This window comes from Festucalex cinctus, chromosome 2, assembly GCF_051991245.1.
Source record: "Festucalex cinctus isolate MCC-2025b chromosome 2, RoL_Fcin_1.0, whole genome shotgun sequence".
NCBI lineage: Eukaryota > Metazoa > Chordata > Actinopteri > Syngnathiformes > Syngnathidae > Festucalex > Festucalex cinctus.
Window position 1 is genome coordinate 13,058,903 of NC_135412.1, and position 21,774 is coordinate 13,080,676.

General features: G+C 38.9%; 1 protein-coding gene and 1 long non-coding RNA gene across 4 annotated transcripts in view; one reads left to right on the forward strand and one right to left on the reverse strand.

Moving 5' to 3' along the window:
* The window catches only part of LOC144013760 (RNA-binding motif, single-stranded-interacting protein 2-like), a 29,910-nt gene that overhangs the window by 4,638 nt on the left and 3,498 nt on the right, over positions 1 to 21,774 (reverse strand). Inside the window, exons 2-14 of one of the 3 annotated variants that reach the window (XM_077512951.1) lie at positions 17,874 to 18,067; positions 14,074 to 14,132; positions 12,331 to 12,422; positions 7,073 to 7,230; positions 6,631 to 6,710; positions 5,968 to 6,077; positions 5,270 to 5,316; positions 5,092 to 5,185; positions 4,971 to 5,021; positions 4,784 to 4,894; positions 3,567 to 3,647; positions 3,398 to 3,483; positions 925 to 3,320 (exon numbers count right to left, since the gene is read on the reverse strand). In XM_077512951.1, coding sequence (XP_077369077.1) covers positions 3,406 to 3,483; positions 3,567 to 3,647; positions 4,784 to 4,894; positions 4,971 to 5,021; positions 5,092 to 5,185; positions 5,270 to 5,316; positions 5,968 to 6,077; positions 6,631 to 6,710; positions 7,073 to 7,230; positions 12,331 to 12,422; positions 14,074 to 14,132; positions 17,874 to 18,067 — 1,155 coding nt within the window. In that variant the 3' untranslated portion in view covers positions 925 to 3,320; positions 3,398 to 3,405. The other 2 variants (XM_077512950.1, XM_077512949.1) reach the window with 2 other exon arrangements.
* Positions 1,229 to 17,190, forward strand: LOC144013762 (uncharacterized). Its single transcript, XR_013282320.1, has 3 exons — positions 1,229 to 1,702; positions 1,795 to 1,900; positions 16,645 to 17,190. It is a non-coding gene; the product is annotated as an uncharacterized LOC144013762 (long non-coding RNA).

Below are 21,774 nucleotides of genomic sequence, written 5' to 3' on the forward strand. Positions count from 1 at the left end.
AATTAGTTTGGTTGGATACCTGGGGTGGTGTAGTGTCCCTCAGAACTGGTCTGGTCCTGGGATAACAAACCATGAATTTTTAATGATTTTTTGAAATCAGGGATTATAGTCGAGATTGCAATGTTCAAATGAGTTTTATTTTGAAATGCAACATCAGATTTTGTTCAAAGTACTTTGGCTGGATACCTGGGATGGTGTCGTGTCCCTTAGAACTGGTCTGGTCCTGGGATAACAAACCATGAATTTTTAATGATTTTTTTAAATCAACAATAATAGTCGAGATTTAAATTTTCAAATGGGTTTTATTTTGAAATGCAACATCAGATTTTGTTCAAAGTAGTTTGGTTGGATACCTGGGGTGGTGTACTGTCCCTCAGAACTGGTCTGGTCCTGGGATAACAAACCATGAATTTTTAATGATTTTTTTAAATCAGGGATTATAGTCGAGATTGCAATTTTCAAATGAGTTTTATTTTGAAATGCAACATCAGATTTTGTTCAAAGTACTTTGGCTGGATACCTGGGGTGGTGTACTGTCCCTCAGAACTGGTCTGGTCCTGGGATAACAAACCATGAATTTTTAATGATTTTTTGAAATCAGGGATTATAGTCGAGATTGCAATTTTCAAATGAGTTTTATTTTGAAATGCAACATCAGATTTTGTTCAAAGTACTTTGGCTGGATACCTGGGGTGGTGTAGTGTCCCTTAGAACTGGTCTGGTTCTGGAATAACAAACCGTTATTTTTTTATGATTCTTTATTTTAAACCCTAAACCAGGTGTTGAGCAGCTTTTATTTTGAAGGTGGCCAGCGCAGGGGCACGGCGGCATGTTACCGTAATGCACAGTATTAACAATCGTTGGGGCGGCTGGCTTGACTTCGTCTTTTCGAGTGGCGGCTGGCTTGACCGCAGTATAATTGACGTGGCAAAAATATTCCTAAAAGCGGAGCCATCCAAAATTAGCAGCAACCTTTCATTAGTCCCAGTGAACCACCTCAACATTTTGAAAACCACACACACAAAAAAAATGGAATGACTGTACATAAAGCGGCAATAAAATGCTCCAAATGTGATATTGCGTTAAAAAAAAAAAAAAAAAACTCCAAGTGGTTCTACATAACCACCAACATGACAGTTACAAGCCAGCCAATCAAATCCATGGTTCCAGTGGATCTAAGGCATTACCGTGATGTGGAATTTGGCTCTGAAAGCAAGCGAGAGCAGCTTCATGGTTGAGGAGATGACTTCAATTTCCCTTTTGCTGTGATTGGCCAGTCTGCGTGTCAGGGGTGTGGCTTAGCAAAAGGTCAATTACAGGGCAAGAAAAACAACAGAGCACACAGGACATGAGTGACCTTAGCAAAATAAGACTGCCAATGGTGGATGGTAAAAGACTCGACGTCATCGTGGATCGAGCGTTTCAACACAAACCACATCACAAGTTCCCTTTCTTTTTTTATTTTATTTTATTATTATTATTATTTTTAACGCAGTCTCTATTTGTCACTGTACTAAAAGTGCCCTTCTATGCCCACTGCGAGGTCATCTTTTTTTTGGAGGTGTATGTATTGCATTTGTAAGGACAATAAATTAATTGCATAGATCATCAGACCTTGGACTGGATTAGCAAAGTTTGGACGGCATACAGGATATTGACACAGTACCAGCTGTGAACAGCCTACGAAAACTGCTTATTGCCTGTAAGCCCTTAATACAAAACTGAATCTATGTGGATGAGGTAAGTTTGTTTGTAGCATCTAAACCTTTAACGCTACATTTACGCTGTTCCCAGTAGCCGCGGCAGCACCATGGACGAAAAAGGACAGTCGTGAGGCCACATTGAGGAAGAGAAGAGCAAACGTGACAGGCCGTGAATGCCCAGAGAGATGTTTAAAGAGGTACTTAACACAAAATCAACTTTTGTTTTTATGATAAACTGTATAAACCGGTGTCTGTTTTCGACATTTTAGTGCATGTTTGTTGAAAGCTTGAATTTGGAGCAAAAAAATAAATGTGTATTTGGCGCCATCTTAGGATAAACACAATTTTACCGTTTGTCCTCTCATTACACGAGAAATCAGTTTAAAAAAAATGTTTTAAAAAAAATCATTAAAAAAAAAAGTCTACATTCTGGGCAAACATGGCTGCCGGGAACTTAGCGTAAACGAAGCTTCAACAACAAATAATTGATTCCAGATCAGGAGTCATGCTTATGAAGTTTGTAACAGACACAACAGAAACATCTGGCGAAAAAAAACCAACCAAAAACACATTAAAGCCTCTTCGACATTGAATGAACACAGAATGACAGAAAGTCAAATAAAATGTGTGCAAACATACCAAAAATATGGAAACAATTGATGCACACAACGCACTATCAAAAATAAAAATCAAGGTTTCTTTTAAAAATAGGATGCATCTGAAAAGCATCATAAATGAATAAAACAGAAAACATTTAAATAATATAAAAATAGCACAAACACACAAAACAAAAAGTCATCAGGATGAAAGTATGCCAACTGCCACAAGAAATCAGAGCGATGCTTATTACACTGGATGTCCATCTTTTTGATATTGATTTGGACAATTTGGCAGAAAAACAAGTTGAAGACTGGGTGGACGTCAGCCCTTTTTCTTTTTTTTAAATAAAAGCATCCAGGTGTAGAAAATGCACTAGTCATGATGTGCAGGCAGACTTTTAGAATATCCCAAAAAGCGAGGCATGACTGTACTCCGGAAATCAACATGATTACTACATCAACTCTTCTCTGTATGTACAAGCAGCTCCGTCATTGTGCAGAGCAAAGATATTCGCTGGAATGATTTCAATCAATGTTGCTTCTTCTCTTGGTAATCAAGCACCGTGTTTACAGGAATTGTCTGATTGTCTGAAGCGTCGTCAAGATGGTTGCATCTGGAAATGACTTGAGCAAAACACTCCATTCCTCTTCTGGTTAGCGTTCACTACGGAACGAGCTAGCTCTCCAGATTATCAGTGAATGGCTCTTGAAATGACTCAAGTTGCTTTGTGTTTTACAAACATTCAGGGCAAAAGAAGCAAGAATCACACCAAAAAAACACAAATATGTACAACAAAAAGAAGCGGGGAAAGTCTTATCACCGTAGCTCCCCACAGACAAAACAAAACATGTTTGCTTGAAATGTGTGTTTATCAAAATACACTTCTTCTTTGTCAGGCGCCTTTTCGCATGACATTCACCATCTTTGCCAGACTAGCGTAAAAGTGTAGTTCCAAAAAAAAAAAAAAAAAAAAAGTGTCCTTTTTGTGTAACAGTCCATGCTCTTCAAAAGAGAGATCTGACAACACAAAGGTTACTTTTAGAAATGTAGTTAAAAAAATAATAATATGCGTGTTGCCAATAATTCCAACTCACTGTTGTCTTCACTTGGTCGGCTGGTAGGAGTAGCTTGTATGTTCAGTGGGTGTCTCGATCGCAACAGGCTGTTGGACGGCACTTTCCTGACATGGAGGAAGTCCATGTGAAGGATTGTGGTAGCATACTGGACACTTATTGTATGTTAGACTCACAATTGTGTGCTTACCTCAACTGAAATGTTGGTGGGAGGCACTTGGGTGTACTGGGGGACGTATGTCCCCTGCATAGATGTGTTGGCAGGCATGTACTGAAAGACAATTGCGATGTACAGGGCGTTACAGGAGAAGACAGGACAGCATCACTGCTAGCATTAAAGCGGAAATCAACCTTAAACATTTCTTGACGATAAAATGTCATATGTGACCTTACTAAACATGACATTCTGATTAAAATTACATTTGTCGAATATAAGTTATGCAGCAAAATCCAGCCGTGTTTATCCATCTCAGCGGGCGGCCATTTTGCCACTTGCTGTCGAGTGAAGATGACATCACAGTTGCTCAGGGCTCATGCTGCATTCGAGGATGGATGGTCGGAAGTCGGACTTTTCCGACTTCAAACCAGGAATTGTGTACAGGAACGTACCCTTGAACTCGGAAAAAAAAAAAAAGTACCCCGACTTCAACAACAGACTACAATGTGACTTTACTCTACAATGGCGACCATGGGACCGTAAATGGTAAAACGCAAAAATTACTTGAGAAGATAGCTTTCTTCATTCATAAATATTCAACGTAACTTCACGTAATGCAACATACGTGACAGTATGCTGCTACCTCCCTGCATGAAATTATACGGTGAACTACTGAACTGGATGAAATGCTTATGAAATAAGATAAAGACAATAAATGAAGCAAAATTTCTAGAAGGAAAGATTGCTGGAGGTCAAAATGAGTTTTGAGGACCAAAATAAAAAACAATTTTACTACTATCCTCTCTTATAGAAAACATGCTAACAACATTTAAAGCCTAACTTATTTCAATAAAAAGTGTTATACTTACACTTACTTTTCCTCTTCCCTAAAAAGTGCTTGCACTGAGGGAAGCCATTTTCTTTTATGATGCAATCAAAGGTAGCATAGCCCCACCCCTACACATTTGGTATTGGAAAGCTCTGAATGTCCTCTATAGAGCACAAAAGGAGTTAATTCAACCGTATGCACTGGGTGGGAGATATTCAGGTTTAAAAATGTCCACTACAGAGGACAAATTTGAATTGTTGGTAGTCAGGAGGATACAATGTATTAATTTATTAAAGTTCGTTTTAAAAATCACATCAAATTCTACATCAAACGTCTCCGAATGCTGCCTACACACAAGCCAGGTGGTTGCTGATTGGCGAAACGGTGACTCAACGCGTTGAACAATGTGCAGATTACTGACTGTGCCGCTGCTGCCCAACGAGAGGTGGCTGAGCTGCTGTGCCAGGGGACCCATCATGGACGTGGGCTGGATGGACATGGTGTGGTCCATCCCTGGCGTCAGGACTGCTCCCTTTTGAGAAAACAGCAAAAATGGCTTTTCGCTGAGCAAAAAAAAGAAGAAAGAAATTCGGATTGGAGATGCTCACCGTGGGCGGCATGATGTATGACTGGTGGTGGAGCCAGGAAGGGTTGTGTACCTGGCAAGGAAGTCAACGCAACAGTTTAGTCACATTTGAATTTAGTGACATTTTGTACACTTGTGTGTACCTGATAGGTGGACACAGGCGAATGCATGTAAGGAGAAAGGGAGGCGGGTCCGATCATCCGGTTGGGAGCGATGCTGTACGGAGACGAGTAGAACCTGGAGAGATGAGAACGTTTGTAGTCAGACACCACAAAGTGGTTCCTTTTGGACACTGTTTCTGATTGACTGTTTCTGACTGACCCATTTGGGAGGGCTGTGCTGGGGTCGTATGTGAGGGTCATTCCACCCTGAAGGGAAAACAAGAAGGGATAGACACAGAATTTTTTTCTCTCCCAAATTAGCCTAGTGATTGCTTAACTCATTTGCTCCCAATAACGTGTAAATACGTTTTTTTTTAATGTAAGTGTCCCAAAGACGTATTTGTACGTTTTTTTGTTTTTGTTTTTTGTTTTATGCTAGAGCATACAGAAGGCTTTGATGCAGCCTCTCAGCTGCAAAGAACGGTTGCATAAATGGTAGTTATTACACAAACGGCCAGCAGGTGGCAGCAGAACAAAGGAGATCAACCAGGGCCATCTCGAAAAAAAGCTAAATTACTTTGAATTTTAAATAGATTTGTGAAAACTGATGAAACTTAGCTCTCTTCTAATACTAATTGCTGCAAAACGGAAACAGATATAAACATACTTTTTTTTTGATGAAAGAAGAGACATTAATCTTTCTTTTGGTAGGTTCCATGCTTTTATAGCAATTGAATACAATATTCTGTGGGCCTTGCAAAATCAGTCAAAATCCAGTAAAACAGCCGGGAGCGAACGGGATTGCTTCTGTGAAAATGGCTGGGAGTGAATGAGTTAATTAATATTAATTTAGAATACCCTAAAGCAAAAGTTTAGTATACAAATCTCACGAGTCACACTTGAGAAAAACGAACTCACAGTTTCGCCATCTCTGGTCCAGCTTCGTCCATTTTGCAGATATTTTCCTTGACTCTGGCGCTTCTTCTGGCCTCCATCAGCAAATTTACATAATAAAGGCTCTGGTGGAACTGAACCAGGACATTGAAGAATGTTTTATTTCAAGAAATACTGACGATGCACTTCTATAAATGTATAAACCCCACAAGGGACTAGAATCTAAACAGTGCCAAATTATTCCTATTCAAATTTGGAGTTACTGTAAACTTTAGGATGTTCTGTTTTTTTGTATACGTAGTGTTTTCATACAAATATTTACTCAAATTATGACATTACTTCTGAGTAAGCATAAAATAGCAACAGAGGAAAATATTGCTTTTTTTTTAAATAATTGTCAGGGATAGTATATTTTTTTTAATATAAGACAATGCAAAATGAGATATAGTTTCCATCAATATCTTAGACAAAACCTCTTTTGCCAGAGCAAAAGTCACTTCAACTCAAAATTTGACCAAGTTATGTAATATATACTTTACAATTTAACAATACTGTAAATATTGTAATTCTCAGTTATTTTTGGCCTTTTGTCCACATGCAATTTACATTTTAAATGAAAGGATACTTTTGTTCAAGGTTAGAAATTTACTTCAGCGAATGCTTTTATTTTTACGGGAAATCTGTTACCTGAAACTCCGGGTGGAGTCTTGATATATTTCCCATTAAAATGTTGGATGATGGCCTCACATTTCTCTGTCGACTCCATTCTGCAAAAGAAATCAATAGATTGATGGATAAATGGTGCAAAATAGAAATGATCAACAAACATTGACGCTCTGCTGTGCCGACATTAGATAACAAAAAAAAACAACAACAACTTGGCGATAGATAGATAGAGAGAGAGAAAACATTTTTGTTGTAAATAATTTTTGTAGTAATGAATAAATAAGGATAATTGGCTCTGTTGGAGCCCATTTGGCCCAAAATAATTAACATCCAGTTCAAATGAAGGCATGGGTCCTTGAGACCTTGTTGCTGTCAATGTTTGGTGCACAAAAAGGTAACCAAGTAAACTTTTCTTTTTTTTTTTTTTTTTTACCCGAGGTGATATAATATCCAGAGTTTGTACCTGGCAAAGCCGACTCCTCGGCTGATTCCATTCATGTCGCGCAGGATGCGTGTAGAAATAGCCTGGCTGAAGGGCTTGAGCATGTTCTCGAGCTCCAGCTCATCCATGGAGAGCGGCAGGTTGGAAATGTACAAATTGGTGGGGTCCTGCTCCTGTTGCTGAAAGCAGAGAGGTCAAATAAGGAAATGGCATCAGAATCACGCTTTGGCAGAAATACTCTGCCAGGGAAGCAAACGTTATGCTCAGAATTTCCTAATTTGAACAGGAAAGTTTATATCACTTGTACAACTCCAAGCTTGTACAGGATAAACCATAAAAAGACAGTATAAATCAAATATACTTTATAAAAGACTACGGTGATACATGTTGTTCAACTGCTGTCATTAGGGGACATTGATTAATACATAACAATATTGGCGTTCTGAAGCATTTGACCCAAAGATAACATATAAAGACTGACCCTTGAGGGAACCCACATGTCATGGCAATTCAATCAGATTCATAAAATAAAATAATAATACTTGTAAATACATTTTAACAACGGAAAGGGAAAATTTTGGATACAAAATAGTTGCTGAGAAGAACAAAAAAAAACTCACTGGAGACAGCTTGACTGTTGCTAAATTCTGACAATCAGGACTGAACGAACAGCCAACAGATCAAACAAAAAAGAAAAAAAAAAGATAAATTAGCGAAGGATAACAACTGAAAACAGGCTTTTCAGATTAGATGTGAAAGAACGCGAGAATCTGGCGGCTTTGAGGCTTGCACAAGACACAACACATTTGCCACAAATCATATTCAGAGCCAACAATTCCAAACATTCTCAGAAATAAGCAAATGCAGGGCGAATATCTTGCTTCCAGTCCGAATCAGCCGCATCATTGTCATGCTTCCATCTTCCACCCCAAATCTCAATCAAGATCTCGACCGCGGTTAACTTTCCCTCCCTCTAGTTACCACTACATCTTTTTTTATTATTATTTTTTTTTATATCCTCAAGCTGAAATGTGCAACAAGCCTATTTTTGCTAAAGTAATGAGGAGAAAGCAGTGATAATTTCGTCAACAAAAAATTGTCATAATTTTTGTCACAATTTTTTTTTTACAGACGAAAATGAAACAAAAACTAAAATAGGAGCCATTCATTGAGACGATAATGATAACTAAAAATGACAATTCTGTCAATGACTAAAACAAAAATGAAAACACATTGACGAAAATGAACAAAATTCAATCAGGAGAAGGAATAACATGCAGGTGGGCGAAAAGAAACACTCAGAAACAGTTCACTGCACTTTATTTAATGTTCAAACATGTTTACATTCATTGTGCAGTTATAAGATTAATCTCAAGCAATTGTGCACTTTTTTTTTGTTTAGGTGAAAACTAAGTTATATTGTCAGTTCAACATGTTTCATTGAAACAATAAAGACATTGTATTAAATGTCTTGCATGTTAAACTATGGTTACAAATAGGTGTGTTATAATTTTCTGTATAAAAGTTGAAATGTATGCTGAAGGAAAATATTGACTAAATTGTCAATTTAGGCTCTTTATTTTGTCGAATAAAATTGGATTAAAACTAAAATATAATCAGATGACTAAATTATGACTAAAACTTTAATAAATTTTAGTCAAAAGACTAACTAAAACAAAATCAAAATTTCTTGTCAAAATTAACACTGGTAGAAAGTACAGATATGTATTTTCAAATGCAGGAAATAAAAGAAAAAATATCAAGTAAAGTATGTATGCAAGTATCTGAAAATATAAGCAAATATTTGTACTTTGTCACGTCGCACCGCAGCACGATAAATTCTGTAGAATAAATTTGACAATATTTAGAGTAGATTTTACTCTATTTAGAGTGGGAGCAAAGAGACTCACTTTTAGAGTAATATTTACAGTTGGAAGAGAGTAAAATAAAGATTTTGGGGAAAAAAAGTGACTCAAGGGTTGAGGAACAAACTTCAAACAAACAAACCTTCAGCTTGGGAGACAGCTGATCTACTCCCTGAGATATGCATCTCAGCTAGCTGCTGTGTGCAAGTATATTGCTCATGTCAACTGGAATCTTCCGAACTCCAAGACCAAAAACATCATCTCCTCTTGGATGTAAGCAAACAGTAGGAGGGGCTTAGCTCAGGTAGTAAGTGTGGCAGTCAAGTTGAAGGTCGTGAGTTTCTTCCTCGACCCTTGAGTGACTTTTATTTTATTTTTTCAATTTTTTATTTTTATTTTATTTTACTTTCTTCCAAGTGTAAATATTACTCTAAAACTGAGTCTATTTGGTCCCCCTCAAATATACTCTCCAGAACTTACTGGATGCATGCAAACATGTCCTTGCAATGACGTGTGATGATCCTGACCTTGAGCACGGACCCTAAACTGAAGGCAGCTTCATTTTCTTTCCGTACTCACAATGAAAGTTTCAATAATGAGAAAATACACCTACCATACCAACCAACGTGCTCTCTCATCAAAGCAGCGCAATATCATTAAAAATAAAGTGCGTCGCCTTTTATTCACAATGCATATTCATGATCTCAGACTGTAGATGGGATTAAAACTTGTAAACGCAGAGTGAATTAATTTCCATGCCATTAGCAATGCAACGCGTGACAGCTGTGACCTGCGGTGAAGGTGAGCTCCACCCGCCCTCCTCCCTTCGCCACCATGCAGGGGAGAGCCGGCGTGGCTTTCAAGCGCCAATGAGTCCGAGAGTAATCTGACGCAAACATAAGCCTGCCTGTAAAGCCAGCGTGAAGGGGTGAGTGGAAATCAAGTTATTTTGCGAGCGGGAAGAAGCCGTATGAATGTCAGTGATCCAGCTTAACGGCAGATCGGCTTTCCCGTGGTGTGGATGTGAATGTGAGGGTCTGTTATAATCCGTTTGGGGCGAGGCCATTGAAATATCTGTGTGGTTCTCTACCTCGCTTCCTCTGCGTGTGCGCGCGTGTGTGTTGCACGGCTGGGCACAGGGCCCTGCTGACTTGGGGAGCTGCTCAGACACTGAGTCAGATGCCACCAGGGAGAACAGGCAGCTCCTTTGTACTGGGAAACGTTCCCCATAGCGCCGTCACCACTATGAAGCATGACACACGTCATACACAATTATACCTGTGTGCATACATGGAGTGTTGTTTGTGCGTTGATGTATTCTACTGTGCATTAATACCCATAAATACACCCACCGGTTGAAGCGTATGCTCATGTGTGCATGTTCACGTCAACGTAAACATGCACACATGAGCAGGGCCTTAATTGGCTTTTTGGTGTGCTGCATGGCTCGTATGTGACAAACGGGAAAACAGGAAGGAGCCCGTTGCAGCTTGGGAAATCACTGTGTTGGTGCTCAAAAGTTTTGGGACACTTGCAAGGTCATTATCACCAACAGCGAAAACAAAGTTTCTAATTGCGTGCATTCATTGCTTAAACCATAAATAAACATACAACAAGCTATTACACAATTGAATTAATAATTATAAACTAATCTTGAATTATTACTAGTGTTGTTCCGATACTGATACTGGTATCGGCAGATGTGCCGATACTGCATTAAAACAGTGGTATTGGTATCGGTGACTACTCACAAGTAACATGCCGCTAATATAGGATTTTGGATGCAGCATCTTGTGTCTTGCTGGTGCACGACATTCACTGGTATGTGGCATGTTCACTGCATACCCATCTAAGATATCCTATTGGCCCTTGAATGCTCTGAACCAATAGCAGGACAGCTTTTTCATGTTGAGGAAAAAAAAACTTAAGTATCAGTATCGGCCGATACTGCAAAGCTGGGTATCGGTATCGGTATCGGTATCCAAAAAACGGTATCGGAACAACACTAATTATTACACTTAAACACAATAGCTTCCAGATAATTTGATCTCACAAATATGCACAAAAAGTGTGCATATACATGCAACAAAGAGTTTCCATAACTTCTACAGCACAGGCTAAACTTAAATATAGAGGAGTTTACAGTACCAAGACTGACAGCTAATGTGCTAATGCAGCCGTGTCCATTTATGGAGGGGTTTAAAATAACTTAATTTAAAAGGTACAGTGTGTAATAGTGGACCACTAGGTGGCGCCAAATAATACCATACCGCCAAAGCGCAAGCATTTCAAACACACAAACTACGGTGACTCAGAGAGACCAAACTTCGCAAGCCTACCACCAATATTATTATTTGGCGTGAACATTTCGGCAAGCGACATGCACTGACTTAGCAGCCATACGCTGGATCGAGCGGCTGGTCAAGTCATCTTTAATATGTAGCAATGGAAGAAGAAAGTAAAAGCGAGAGCAGAGCAGAGGGTGACAAATGGCGGGAGCCCAAATCAGGCGATTCAGTGGCGACCGCCTGCAGGCCCCAGCTGTGGTAGGTAAGCGGTGGTTGATCCATTGGGTCACACGCTAGCTGTAAGCAGGGCTAACTACGTTCAGCAAGTTGTACTTTGGGCTTCCGTAAATGATACAATTACACACTATGCCTTTAACCTTCTTTTATAAATACAATAAAGGAAGGAGCCTAAACATTTTTGTACTAGTGGCTATTATTATGTGAAAACATATTTTCAGGGGCTGAAATAAAAGGAAAAGTATTACAAATATCACTCACCACGTCAATTAGCCCATGCCTTTTGTATTTTGTACTGTATTTCAACAAACACAGTAGATCACAATTATTTACTAAGTGATTTTGCCCCGTTTAAACCTTTTTTTCAAATTGTTTGAATCCCCCCCGCTTTTTTTTTTTTTAAATATCTATAATAGTGTTACAGCTGTAACAAGGTAGTGTTGATAATAAAATACACGTAATAAAATACGGACAAACCGTTACAGTTGGCAGCTCTGCATATCCAGTTAGTCCCTCAGTCCATAAGTACATCAATTCATCTTCCTTGACACGTGCTTGTTGCTAACAACCCTGGGGGAGGACATTTTGTGTGTCCCAGCACATAAAGCAAGGCCGATGAGCTTGGTGTGGAAGAACCTGACCTGATCTCAACCCCATCAAACAATCTCAGTGACCTCTCATGTCACGGATCTGCCATAATGTGACAACTGCAACTTTATGTTCTTTCATTTTCACTTCCTATCACGGAGCCAAATACTTTTGTATATTCAGTATAGTGTGCAAAGTTTTGCTACCTTTGAAAATAAGTGATGAAAATGTCTTTCGATCTGTTTAACTATTGACTGCAGGTGGTAATGAATATCATTGAGGTATCCAGCGGAGTTCGTACCTTGGCCATCTGAGCCTGCACGCCCACCGCCTTCAGCGCTGTCACGGCCTTCTGAGCCGAGCCCGGACTGTCAAAGTCAACAAAGCCGTAGCCTGCGAAAACACGACATGAAATGCATTCAGTAACGATCCATAGCGCTGTATATTCTTATAATTTATAGTCACAAGAAGCGGGAGCGTGACTATACAGAGGGTGACAAACTCGATAAATGCTTATTAGTAATGTATAGCGAACACAAAGGGAATGTTGATTATCCAGGACGAACTGCCTAACAGAGAAAGCACGTCGGCAATAAACCATATTAAACACATCATTCACTTTGTTTGTTCCTGCATCATGTTTGTTCAAATTATTCACATAGCCTGGATGACCTCTGATGCAGCCTGGGCAATTGTGCTCTTGTGCGTATGTTCCCATAAACCACATGCAGCGCAAGCTGAGCTTGTAAAAAGAAAAAGAAAAAAAACCCTTTGGGAATGACAGCAACTATTTTATCTTGGGGTGTCAAAATTAGTGCATTAATTTTGAGCTAAAGTTCCTTTATGGCCTCTAATTTTTTTCACGCACCATTAATGACCGCCCCTTACTTGGGAAGGCTGTAATAAATTTAATAATAATGCATACCTATATTTGTGGAGACTAGGGTCAAGTTGTTTTTTTTACAATTTTTAAAATGTGCAGAATTTCACAAGTTACTTCATGTTAAAGATTAGATCGCTCTTAATATGAAAAGAAAAATGCACTGAGCTGTCACCAACGTCTTACGAATGCAATTATGCCATCTAGTGGCAGAAAAATTACCTCAACACAAATCAATATTACACCCGTTTTTTTACAGTACAGTACATCTTTTTAATTTTAACTAAATTTTATGAATTACAGTGTTCCCTTGCTATAACGTGCATCACTTTTTGCGGCCTCGCTGTATTGCTGGTTTTTTTTTGTACAATTTTACATGCATTTTTTTTTAACAGTAATTTTTATAAAATTTATGAAGGTTTGAACATTGAGTGTTTAAAAAAGAGAGAAATGTGAGAAAATGCAAATGCCTCAATGAGAAAGGTGTATAACCTGTGTGGTGAGGGGTTTTAGAGCCTTAAAACATTTATAATAAATGGAAAACAAAAAGCTAACTACTTCGCAGATCTCATTTATTGCCAATATTTTTTTGGAACGTAATCCCAGCGGAAAATGAGGGTATTATGAAATTACTGTATCAATGACTAAAAGATGAGGCCATTTCTATTAGTTTAACATTTTTTTCCCACTTTTATGTTAACAAGCATGAAAACTTAAAAATGTATTGTACATTTTATTGTATATTTAGAACAGATATAAAATTTGTGTTTAATCGTGAGTTAACTATTGAAGTCATGCGATTAAAGTTTTTGTAAATTCACTAAAATACTCTTTATTATGACAATTGTAACAATTGGTAGTGTGGCACTGCACCACAAGGTGGCGCCTCTTTTTTGTTATTTCTATGCAGCACTTTTTCGGGTGGCCGTAGGTGTATTTTATGGTGCGTGGTAGCGCCAAGTCTACTCCCCCCCACCCCCCACCCCTTTTTTTTTTTTTTTTAATAAAGTACATTACCTGTGGACTTCCAGCCCGTTTTTTGCTTCTTTTTTTTTTTTTAAATTTTGCTATCCAGCAGTGCCTTCCATGGCTGCCACTGCACATTACGCAATGCAACTATTAGATGTAAGAAATGTTTTTTTTTTTTTAGTGCTCCTATTTCACCTTTGCACTTGTTGGTTGTCTTGTCCAGTATAGCCTTCGTGGATACAATTTTCCCGTAGCTGGAAATACAAGAAACAGGAGGCATTATTTAATTCAATCAAATATTCACATGATAACAGAGCCCACAGTATCTCTGTAGGCATGTGCATGCAGTGTAATATGATACGTCTCTCCCGGGCTGTCCTGCGCAATGTTGGCTATCAGCCACATTCTCATTCCGCTCGGCACCCTCACTCCAGGCAGCGTCATCGCCTTCACTTGCTGCTATCCATCCACACTGCGCCACTGCCACATTTCATATCCACTCAAAATACATTTCATCACTAAGGATGTACTGTACTACTGGAAATATCCTACAGATGAAGAACTGGGATGTCAAATTTAATCTGTTGGATTGTGGTAGTGCTGATTTTGTTAACGAAAACTAAACAAAAATATTTTCGTCAACTCGCATTTTTCACCGGAAGAAAACTAGACTAGACTAAAACCCTCATTAATAAACAATAACTGGGACTAAATCAGTATGCATTTTTGTTTAGATGAGACGAAAATGTATTTGACTTAATTAAAACTGGGCTAAAATCTACGCACATTTTATTTCATGAACAAAGACGAAACGAAAATATGATTTTATAAAATCCTGTCTTTGCTAATCTACCACTGTGACACTGTCATGTGACACAGTGACACACCTCCTTTCAAATCTGCAGCTAGGGAATGCAACATTCACAAACGCATGTAACTGACAGCAGGTGGATTCACGGTGAAGCAAATTAGGTTCCCCTTCATCTGACAATTAGCGTAGATTTTGAACATGGAAGGCCAAAATATCACTAATTAAAATTAAATTGCACCAATAAACTAGCCACTAGATGGTGCTAGAACTGCACAAATGGAAATCAACCTGACTTTTTTAACAGACGTGTTCCTTTTAAATATTGTGAACATGACGACGACGATATTGTGGCAGTTTTAATATTACGATATCACTATATTGCCTTTATTGTTAAATCCCTAATAAGTACATACACGTATAAACATACATGCACACACAAATTTATTTACATTTATACCTGATTGACATATTTTACTATCATTATGTTTTTAAACATCTTTTACAGTAAATGATTCACATTTTTTCAGTTCAATTTCATAACTTCCACAAATTTAACCGAATTTTAACCGAAATTTAACCTTTAACCGAAACACACATTTGCTTTATGTTTGTTCCTATCATTCTTTTTTTAAAGTCACTTGTGCCCTGTAACCCATAGAAACATCAGCCCTCTTTGATTTTAAATAACTTCTAAATACTGTGGTAAAGTTGGTTATTGTATACTTTGTACATTATTTGAGCTGTTTTAAATTCAACATGGTCATACAATTTGAGAGTATTTAATTTAACGAATAACGGATTTGTTGGTTCTATGTAATGTGAGTGATTAATCCGAATGCTATAACGTTCCACCAATAATGTTATTCTGACCGCTAACTAATGCTGGCTAACTAGCTTGTAGCATGGAGCCATCGTAGCCACGAGCCAGTGCCATTTGTTGATATCCTGTAATTGTGTGTAAAATTGTTTTACATCAAAAAGATGAGAGAAACTTTTATTTTTAATAGTTTTAGATCTGAAATGTTCAACATTATCTGGTGACTAGAAAAAAATATACAGGGTACAATGATTGTCCTGACTATAACTAGACTAAAACGTTGACAGTTTTTGTGGACTATAAAAAAAATAGACAAACAAAATTATGTTTTCTTGGACCAAAATGCTAGATTTATAGCCTGTTAAAAGTTGACTAAATAAAAACGGGATGAGGTTGACTCAGCTAAAACAAGCATGATTGAAACTGGACTAAAACTGAGACTAAATTTAAAAATGGTGAATAAAACACTGGATTGTAGCAAATCGGATAGGAAGTAACCCACTTACTAAATAAGGAAATACAGTCAAATGTCCATTCATGTGCATCCATTTTCTTGACCGTTTATTCCTCACAAGGGTCACAGGGGGTGCTGGAGCCTATCCCAGCTGGCTTTGGGCAGTAGGCGGGGTACACCCCGGATTGGTTGCCAGCCAATCACAGGGCACACAGAGATGAACAACCATCCACACTCACAAGCACACCAAGGAACAATTCGGAGCGCCCAATTAACCTGCCATGCATGTCGTTGGAATGTGGGAGGAGGCCCACGCAGGCACGGGGAGAACATGCAAACTCCACCCAGGAAGGCCGGAGCCTGGACTCGAACCCGAGTCCTCAGTACTGGGAGACAGACGTGCTAACCACTCATACACCGTGCCGCCCTTTTGTCCATTCATGTGTCAATGAGAAATTCATTGCTATTGCACTGGTTACTTAAGTGCCCATCTGTATTATTTATATGACCTCCTGCAACACATGACTTTTTCATGGTTTATTTCCCAACTCCAAGCCATACCCAGCGACTGCAAATCAACAATGTCGTCTTACATCTCCTTGAGCCATGCAAATGCTTGTCGAAAGGATTTACGATGCGAGTTCTCTGCCCGCTGCTGACTGAATTGCATTCCATATGATGCAGAGCAAGAGATTCAGCCATATGTGAGGATCGAGAGTATCCAGAGATGAGCCCGATGTCCATCCATGGTCAACAACCAGCGATGGATCCGAGCCACGGAGCAGCACCCGGGATACAAGTGTAAGCCATCCCCCATTCACTGCTCTCATCTGCCTACACAGTACAAGTGGGGGAGGGCAGCTGTACTCTAATTGTATGCTCAAACTTTAGCAAAGTCAAATTCCATATATGTCACAACTCTCTGATGTTCTACTATAGTAATGAATATATTCCTTCCAGTAAATGTTAATGGAAACATAATCCTCTTTGAACATAGTCAACGCAAGGCCCTAATGTGCTGCTGCTAAAAGGCAAATTTCATGCAGTGATTTTATCAGGCCGTGTAAAAGCAGAAATATGAGAACCACCCCCGCAGAACAGAACACCACCTGACCCACAAAGTGAACCCAATTCACTCCAAGCCCTCCGATGCTCTCCATCCACATCCACCCCCCACTCCCCTTCATGCCATTGCCGTGTTTGTCTTTCCCTTTCCCCTGGGCTCGCCGTTTCCTGTAGGGTTGGGCAGCCTCATGTGAGCCATATCTTCCAGACAGCTGTAAAATAGCAGACCTCTCCCTCCCTTTTCCCTCCTTTTCTCCTCGGTCACATTTTCTCTGCTCCGTTGGCTCTCATCACCAGGCTCCAGTCCTCAATTAAGCTCGCATGGATCATTCATCTGCGCCATACTTGTTTTAATGACTTCCACTGGAGCTCTAACAAACATGTCCAATTGACTGGTTTATACTGCTGTTTGATGTCAGAGCGCTTTTGAAAAAAAACTCCCAGAACATCATGTGGCATTTAAAAGAAGGGCAGAGCTGGAGGGACGGTATCATGCAACTCGTACAAGTTGAAATGTAACAAGAAATCATCACACTGAGCGAGACGCAAGTTGTTGGAAAGTTTGCGCGCAGCTACAACAAACCGAGTGGCCTTTTTTCCCCCGCACACACAATTACGGAAATGAACTTTTCCATGCCAGAAATGACTGCAACAGTGTGTTTCATCATTCATGCTTATTTCACCTTGAACTGGATTTTTCCATCCAAACACATTGAGACAGTCGTCCTCCGGTTATGCATTCAGCCATCAATAACCTCTGCTCCTCTAATCTGCTTCATGTGGGCCCACAGAGAGATTTATAGGGTGCCCATTTATATGTTGGATAAATAGTTTATTGGGTGACTTACGGCTGACATAGTTTGACCAGATCCTGGTCTGTGGTTCCGGGGTGGAGGCCACGGATGTAAAGGTTGGTTTTGCTCAGCTGCTCTCCGCTGTTATTGCTGCTGTTGCCGCCATTGCTGATGGTGCTGGTGTTGCCGCTGTTGCTGTTCGGGCTTGGAGGAGCCATCTGATGATTGGAGGGAGATGCATACGTCTGCTGGGGGGGGGGGGGGGGAAATTGGCATTTAGGTGGTGCAGTGGTTGGAAATCCCAAGGTTAGCCTGGAAAGTCATCCAAATTTTGACTGGAAGCACGTTAAAAACACAAGAAACATACTTTTAACATGTTTTGTGTTTAGGTGGTGCAGTTGGATTTATGAACCTTCACTCATGAACTGTATTACCTCCCATTCAGTGCAGACAAGGCTCATATCTCAAGACAAAAACAAAACAAAACAGGGAAATAAAAGTGCATCCTTTTGGGATACATAAAAGCTGTGAAAAGTAAAAAAAAAAAAAAATCATATTTCTACTTTACTTGCTTTCCTGCCCTGTTTAAATGTTGAGCTGAATTTAAATCCTTTCTTAACCAAGCAAGCACAAAACAATCAAGTATCTTCAAGCCCCTGTGGAGTGAAAATAAGTCTTGTCTAGCACAGGTGAGAGAGTGTTTTTAACAACAACCCTGTCAATGAATACATATTACCAAGTATAAATTTGCAAAAAAATAAAAAATAAATAAATTAAGCAGTGCCTCTGCTCTAGAACACTGATGTCACGTCTGCTAAATACGCTGAAAGTCCATCTAGAATTTTTCTGAAGCCTACACATCCCCATACTGTTTGTTTGAGCTGTGACACGATATGACTATCTGCTTAATGCCCTCGGCAGCTGGAATATTTCCCTCCAAGTCGTCGCAGGTCTCTCCATGTCCTGACGAGATGAGCTAGTCACCCGCTAGCTCGCAAACTAACAGGCCTTTTGGTGGTGTTAGTTGTATCGATGTTTATATCCACATAATAGAGACACTTAACATAAAGTCAACTATTTATTGAACACGTGTGACACACGTCATTCAGCCTGTGGCTCACACTACATGACAGACATTTGAGCATAATACCATACTTGCACAAATCCATTCCAACATTATGGTAGCCATACACGTCATACACAATTCTTGGGAATTTTAAATAAAAACACTGAGCTATTCTTTAAATTGTGGTATCCAGAGAAGATGCAGTTTTGGGGTGTAAGAGCTGCTTGCTAGCTATACTGCACGCTGTAGTGGTACAAATTGGGTCAATTAAGTGGTTAAAACTAAACTCGCATTTGTGGAGGGCGATTGTATTGTCGCTGTTTTAGCCTACCTCAAAATACCCGGAAACCTGAAATGATAAAAAACCTTTAACACTATATATCCACAATTCAGTACTATATAGTCCTCAGTCTTTGTACGGTTTCATCAATGATCTTCAAACATGTATAATGTATCTGGGAACAAATCACTGAATTCACTTCAGTTTTTAAAGCACTTGTGGTTCCTTATGAACCCACTAGAGCACATGGCTGCCAAAATACATCTTGTGGTTCTCAGAAACTGTAAAAGCAGAATGGGTGGTAGAACGTTCATATACCAGGCTTATAAGTGTATGTGTGAAGGATAGACTCCCTCAACATAATTAAGAATATCGCAAGTTTTTTTTTTGTTTTTTTTTGTGTTTTTTTTTAATCATAAAGCAATATAATCACCCTGTCCCTTGTGTGAGGAAAAATATCCTGATTCCTGCCTGAAATTACTCTCGACTGAAGATTCCAATAAGTGGGAGGCTGTTTTGTCACGTTCTTGGTTCAATCATTGTTAGTAATATCAATTACAATGAGTTGATTTCAAGCCTCGAGCATCAAACACATTTAGGTTTTGGCAGAAGAGTGACGACTAAAACTTAATAGCACCCATGGGATTTACATGTGCATCATTTATCATGGTGATTTATACCTACACAGACTTATTCTAAAATGTAAAAAATAAGGAGGGGTATATTATTCAAACTGTTTGGACTCGGAGTTAGTTTCCACTCACTTTCATGTTGTGGATATGTTTTTATTACAACAATTATTTTTAAATAGTTCCAATGGAAACTGCTTCCTGTAAAATCTACGGATACATACAAAGAATCCAGGACAGTGTTCATGAAAACAAAAATTTCTTTGGAGTTTGGAGGGTTGCGCATTAGACCTGTGACTGATGGTGACCAGTCCAGGGTGTGATCTGCCTTATTGTAACTAACACAGGACGACCAAAAGCCATTAATCTAAATAAATAAGATGATTTTTGCGAGAGTTACATGCACTGATCCTCCTGCTTCCTGCTTTATTTACTGTACTATATAGTACATTTCCTACACAAGGTAGATCAATGTGCTTCACATTTAATTCCTAATAATAATAATAATAATAATAATGATAATAATAATTCCAAAATAATCCCTAAACAAAACAATTTCAGACATTTAAAAGCAAAGTACAGATTAAGAAAAAACAAGTAGTTTACCAAAATGACTGGCAGATTCAGTCAAGCTTCTGACTGAACTCATGGTGGTCTTGCTAAAGTGCATTGTTATTGCCGTGTCCCGTTACTGTTCTTTTGGTCCAATAGTTGCAAATTAACTGAGCACCAGTGCAGTGCTTGGCCTTGGTTTCGGCCCCAGTGTGACAGTGGCGGAGGAGAAGGATGAACTGTTTGATTAGTCAGGGTCAGCAGGCATGGCCTGGGAACAATGGGATAGCTTGTTGGACACCACAAGGACCAGCATCTTGTGAACAGAGAGAGACTTGTCAACAGACAGACAAGCTAATTCCGAATCTCCATTTGTCACTGCTACAAATTTGAATAAATGAGTCTTTTCCCCCCTCATTTCAAACTCACAAACTAAAATTGATCGTCATATATTGATGAAAGGAAAGAGTGGAAAAACAAGGTTGCTAATTGTGAGAATGCTGAAAGCAATCCCTCATGTTATTCGTACTTTTAGTCTTCTCACTTTTTTTGCCGAGAAACAACTCCCACATAATACTTCCGATTTACACCGTTCAAATTTCAACTTGCTTCAAAAATTCACGCCTTCCGGGGTATATATCGTCTGATTCCACGTTACTTACAGTCCTCGCACAATCTGACGTTAAATATCAACTTTTCCCCATTCATTTTCAATGGGACTGACATTGAACTTTTTCTAAGTCTCACTTTCCACGCCCACTTCCATACATACAACTGATCATCATTACCAGCTCTGTGATACTGCTCAGTTCTTTCGATTCATTTATCTTTTAACTTCAATTAAAACGCTGCAATTTTCACATAATTTATCTTTCAATTTCCTTCATGAGCATTCAGCTTAGCATTCAGTTTTCAGCATTCCCACGCAATTTCTCCAGGAATTGCACTTAGTCTAGTTTATACACCAGGGGTGTCAAACTCTTGTTAGCTCAGGGGCCGCATGGAGGAAAATATATTACCAAGTGGGCCGCATCAGTAAAATAACGGTATATAACTTAAAAACAATTGCCGTCATTTATACGCAGATTTTCGTGAACCAGCCCTAAATGACGGTGCTTAACTGTAATCATATTGTTCCAAAAAATTACACAAATGTAAATGGAAGGTAGCAAAACAATATATATATATATAAATTGTTCCCAGAATGCATTGCATTGCGTGGCGCAGTTAATGACGTTATAAGGACGCTAATCCTTGTCATGTCTTATTTTTGCTACCAGTAATTGAATTTGTGTCATGTTTAACACGTTTATGTTGGTGTATGATTAAAATAAATAAATAAATAATAATAATTCAACAAACCATAACTTTAAGTTGTGTGTAAAATAATGAAATTCATAACGATTCATCTGTGGACTGCTTGTGAAC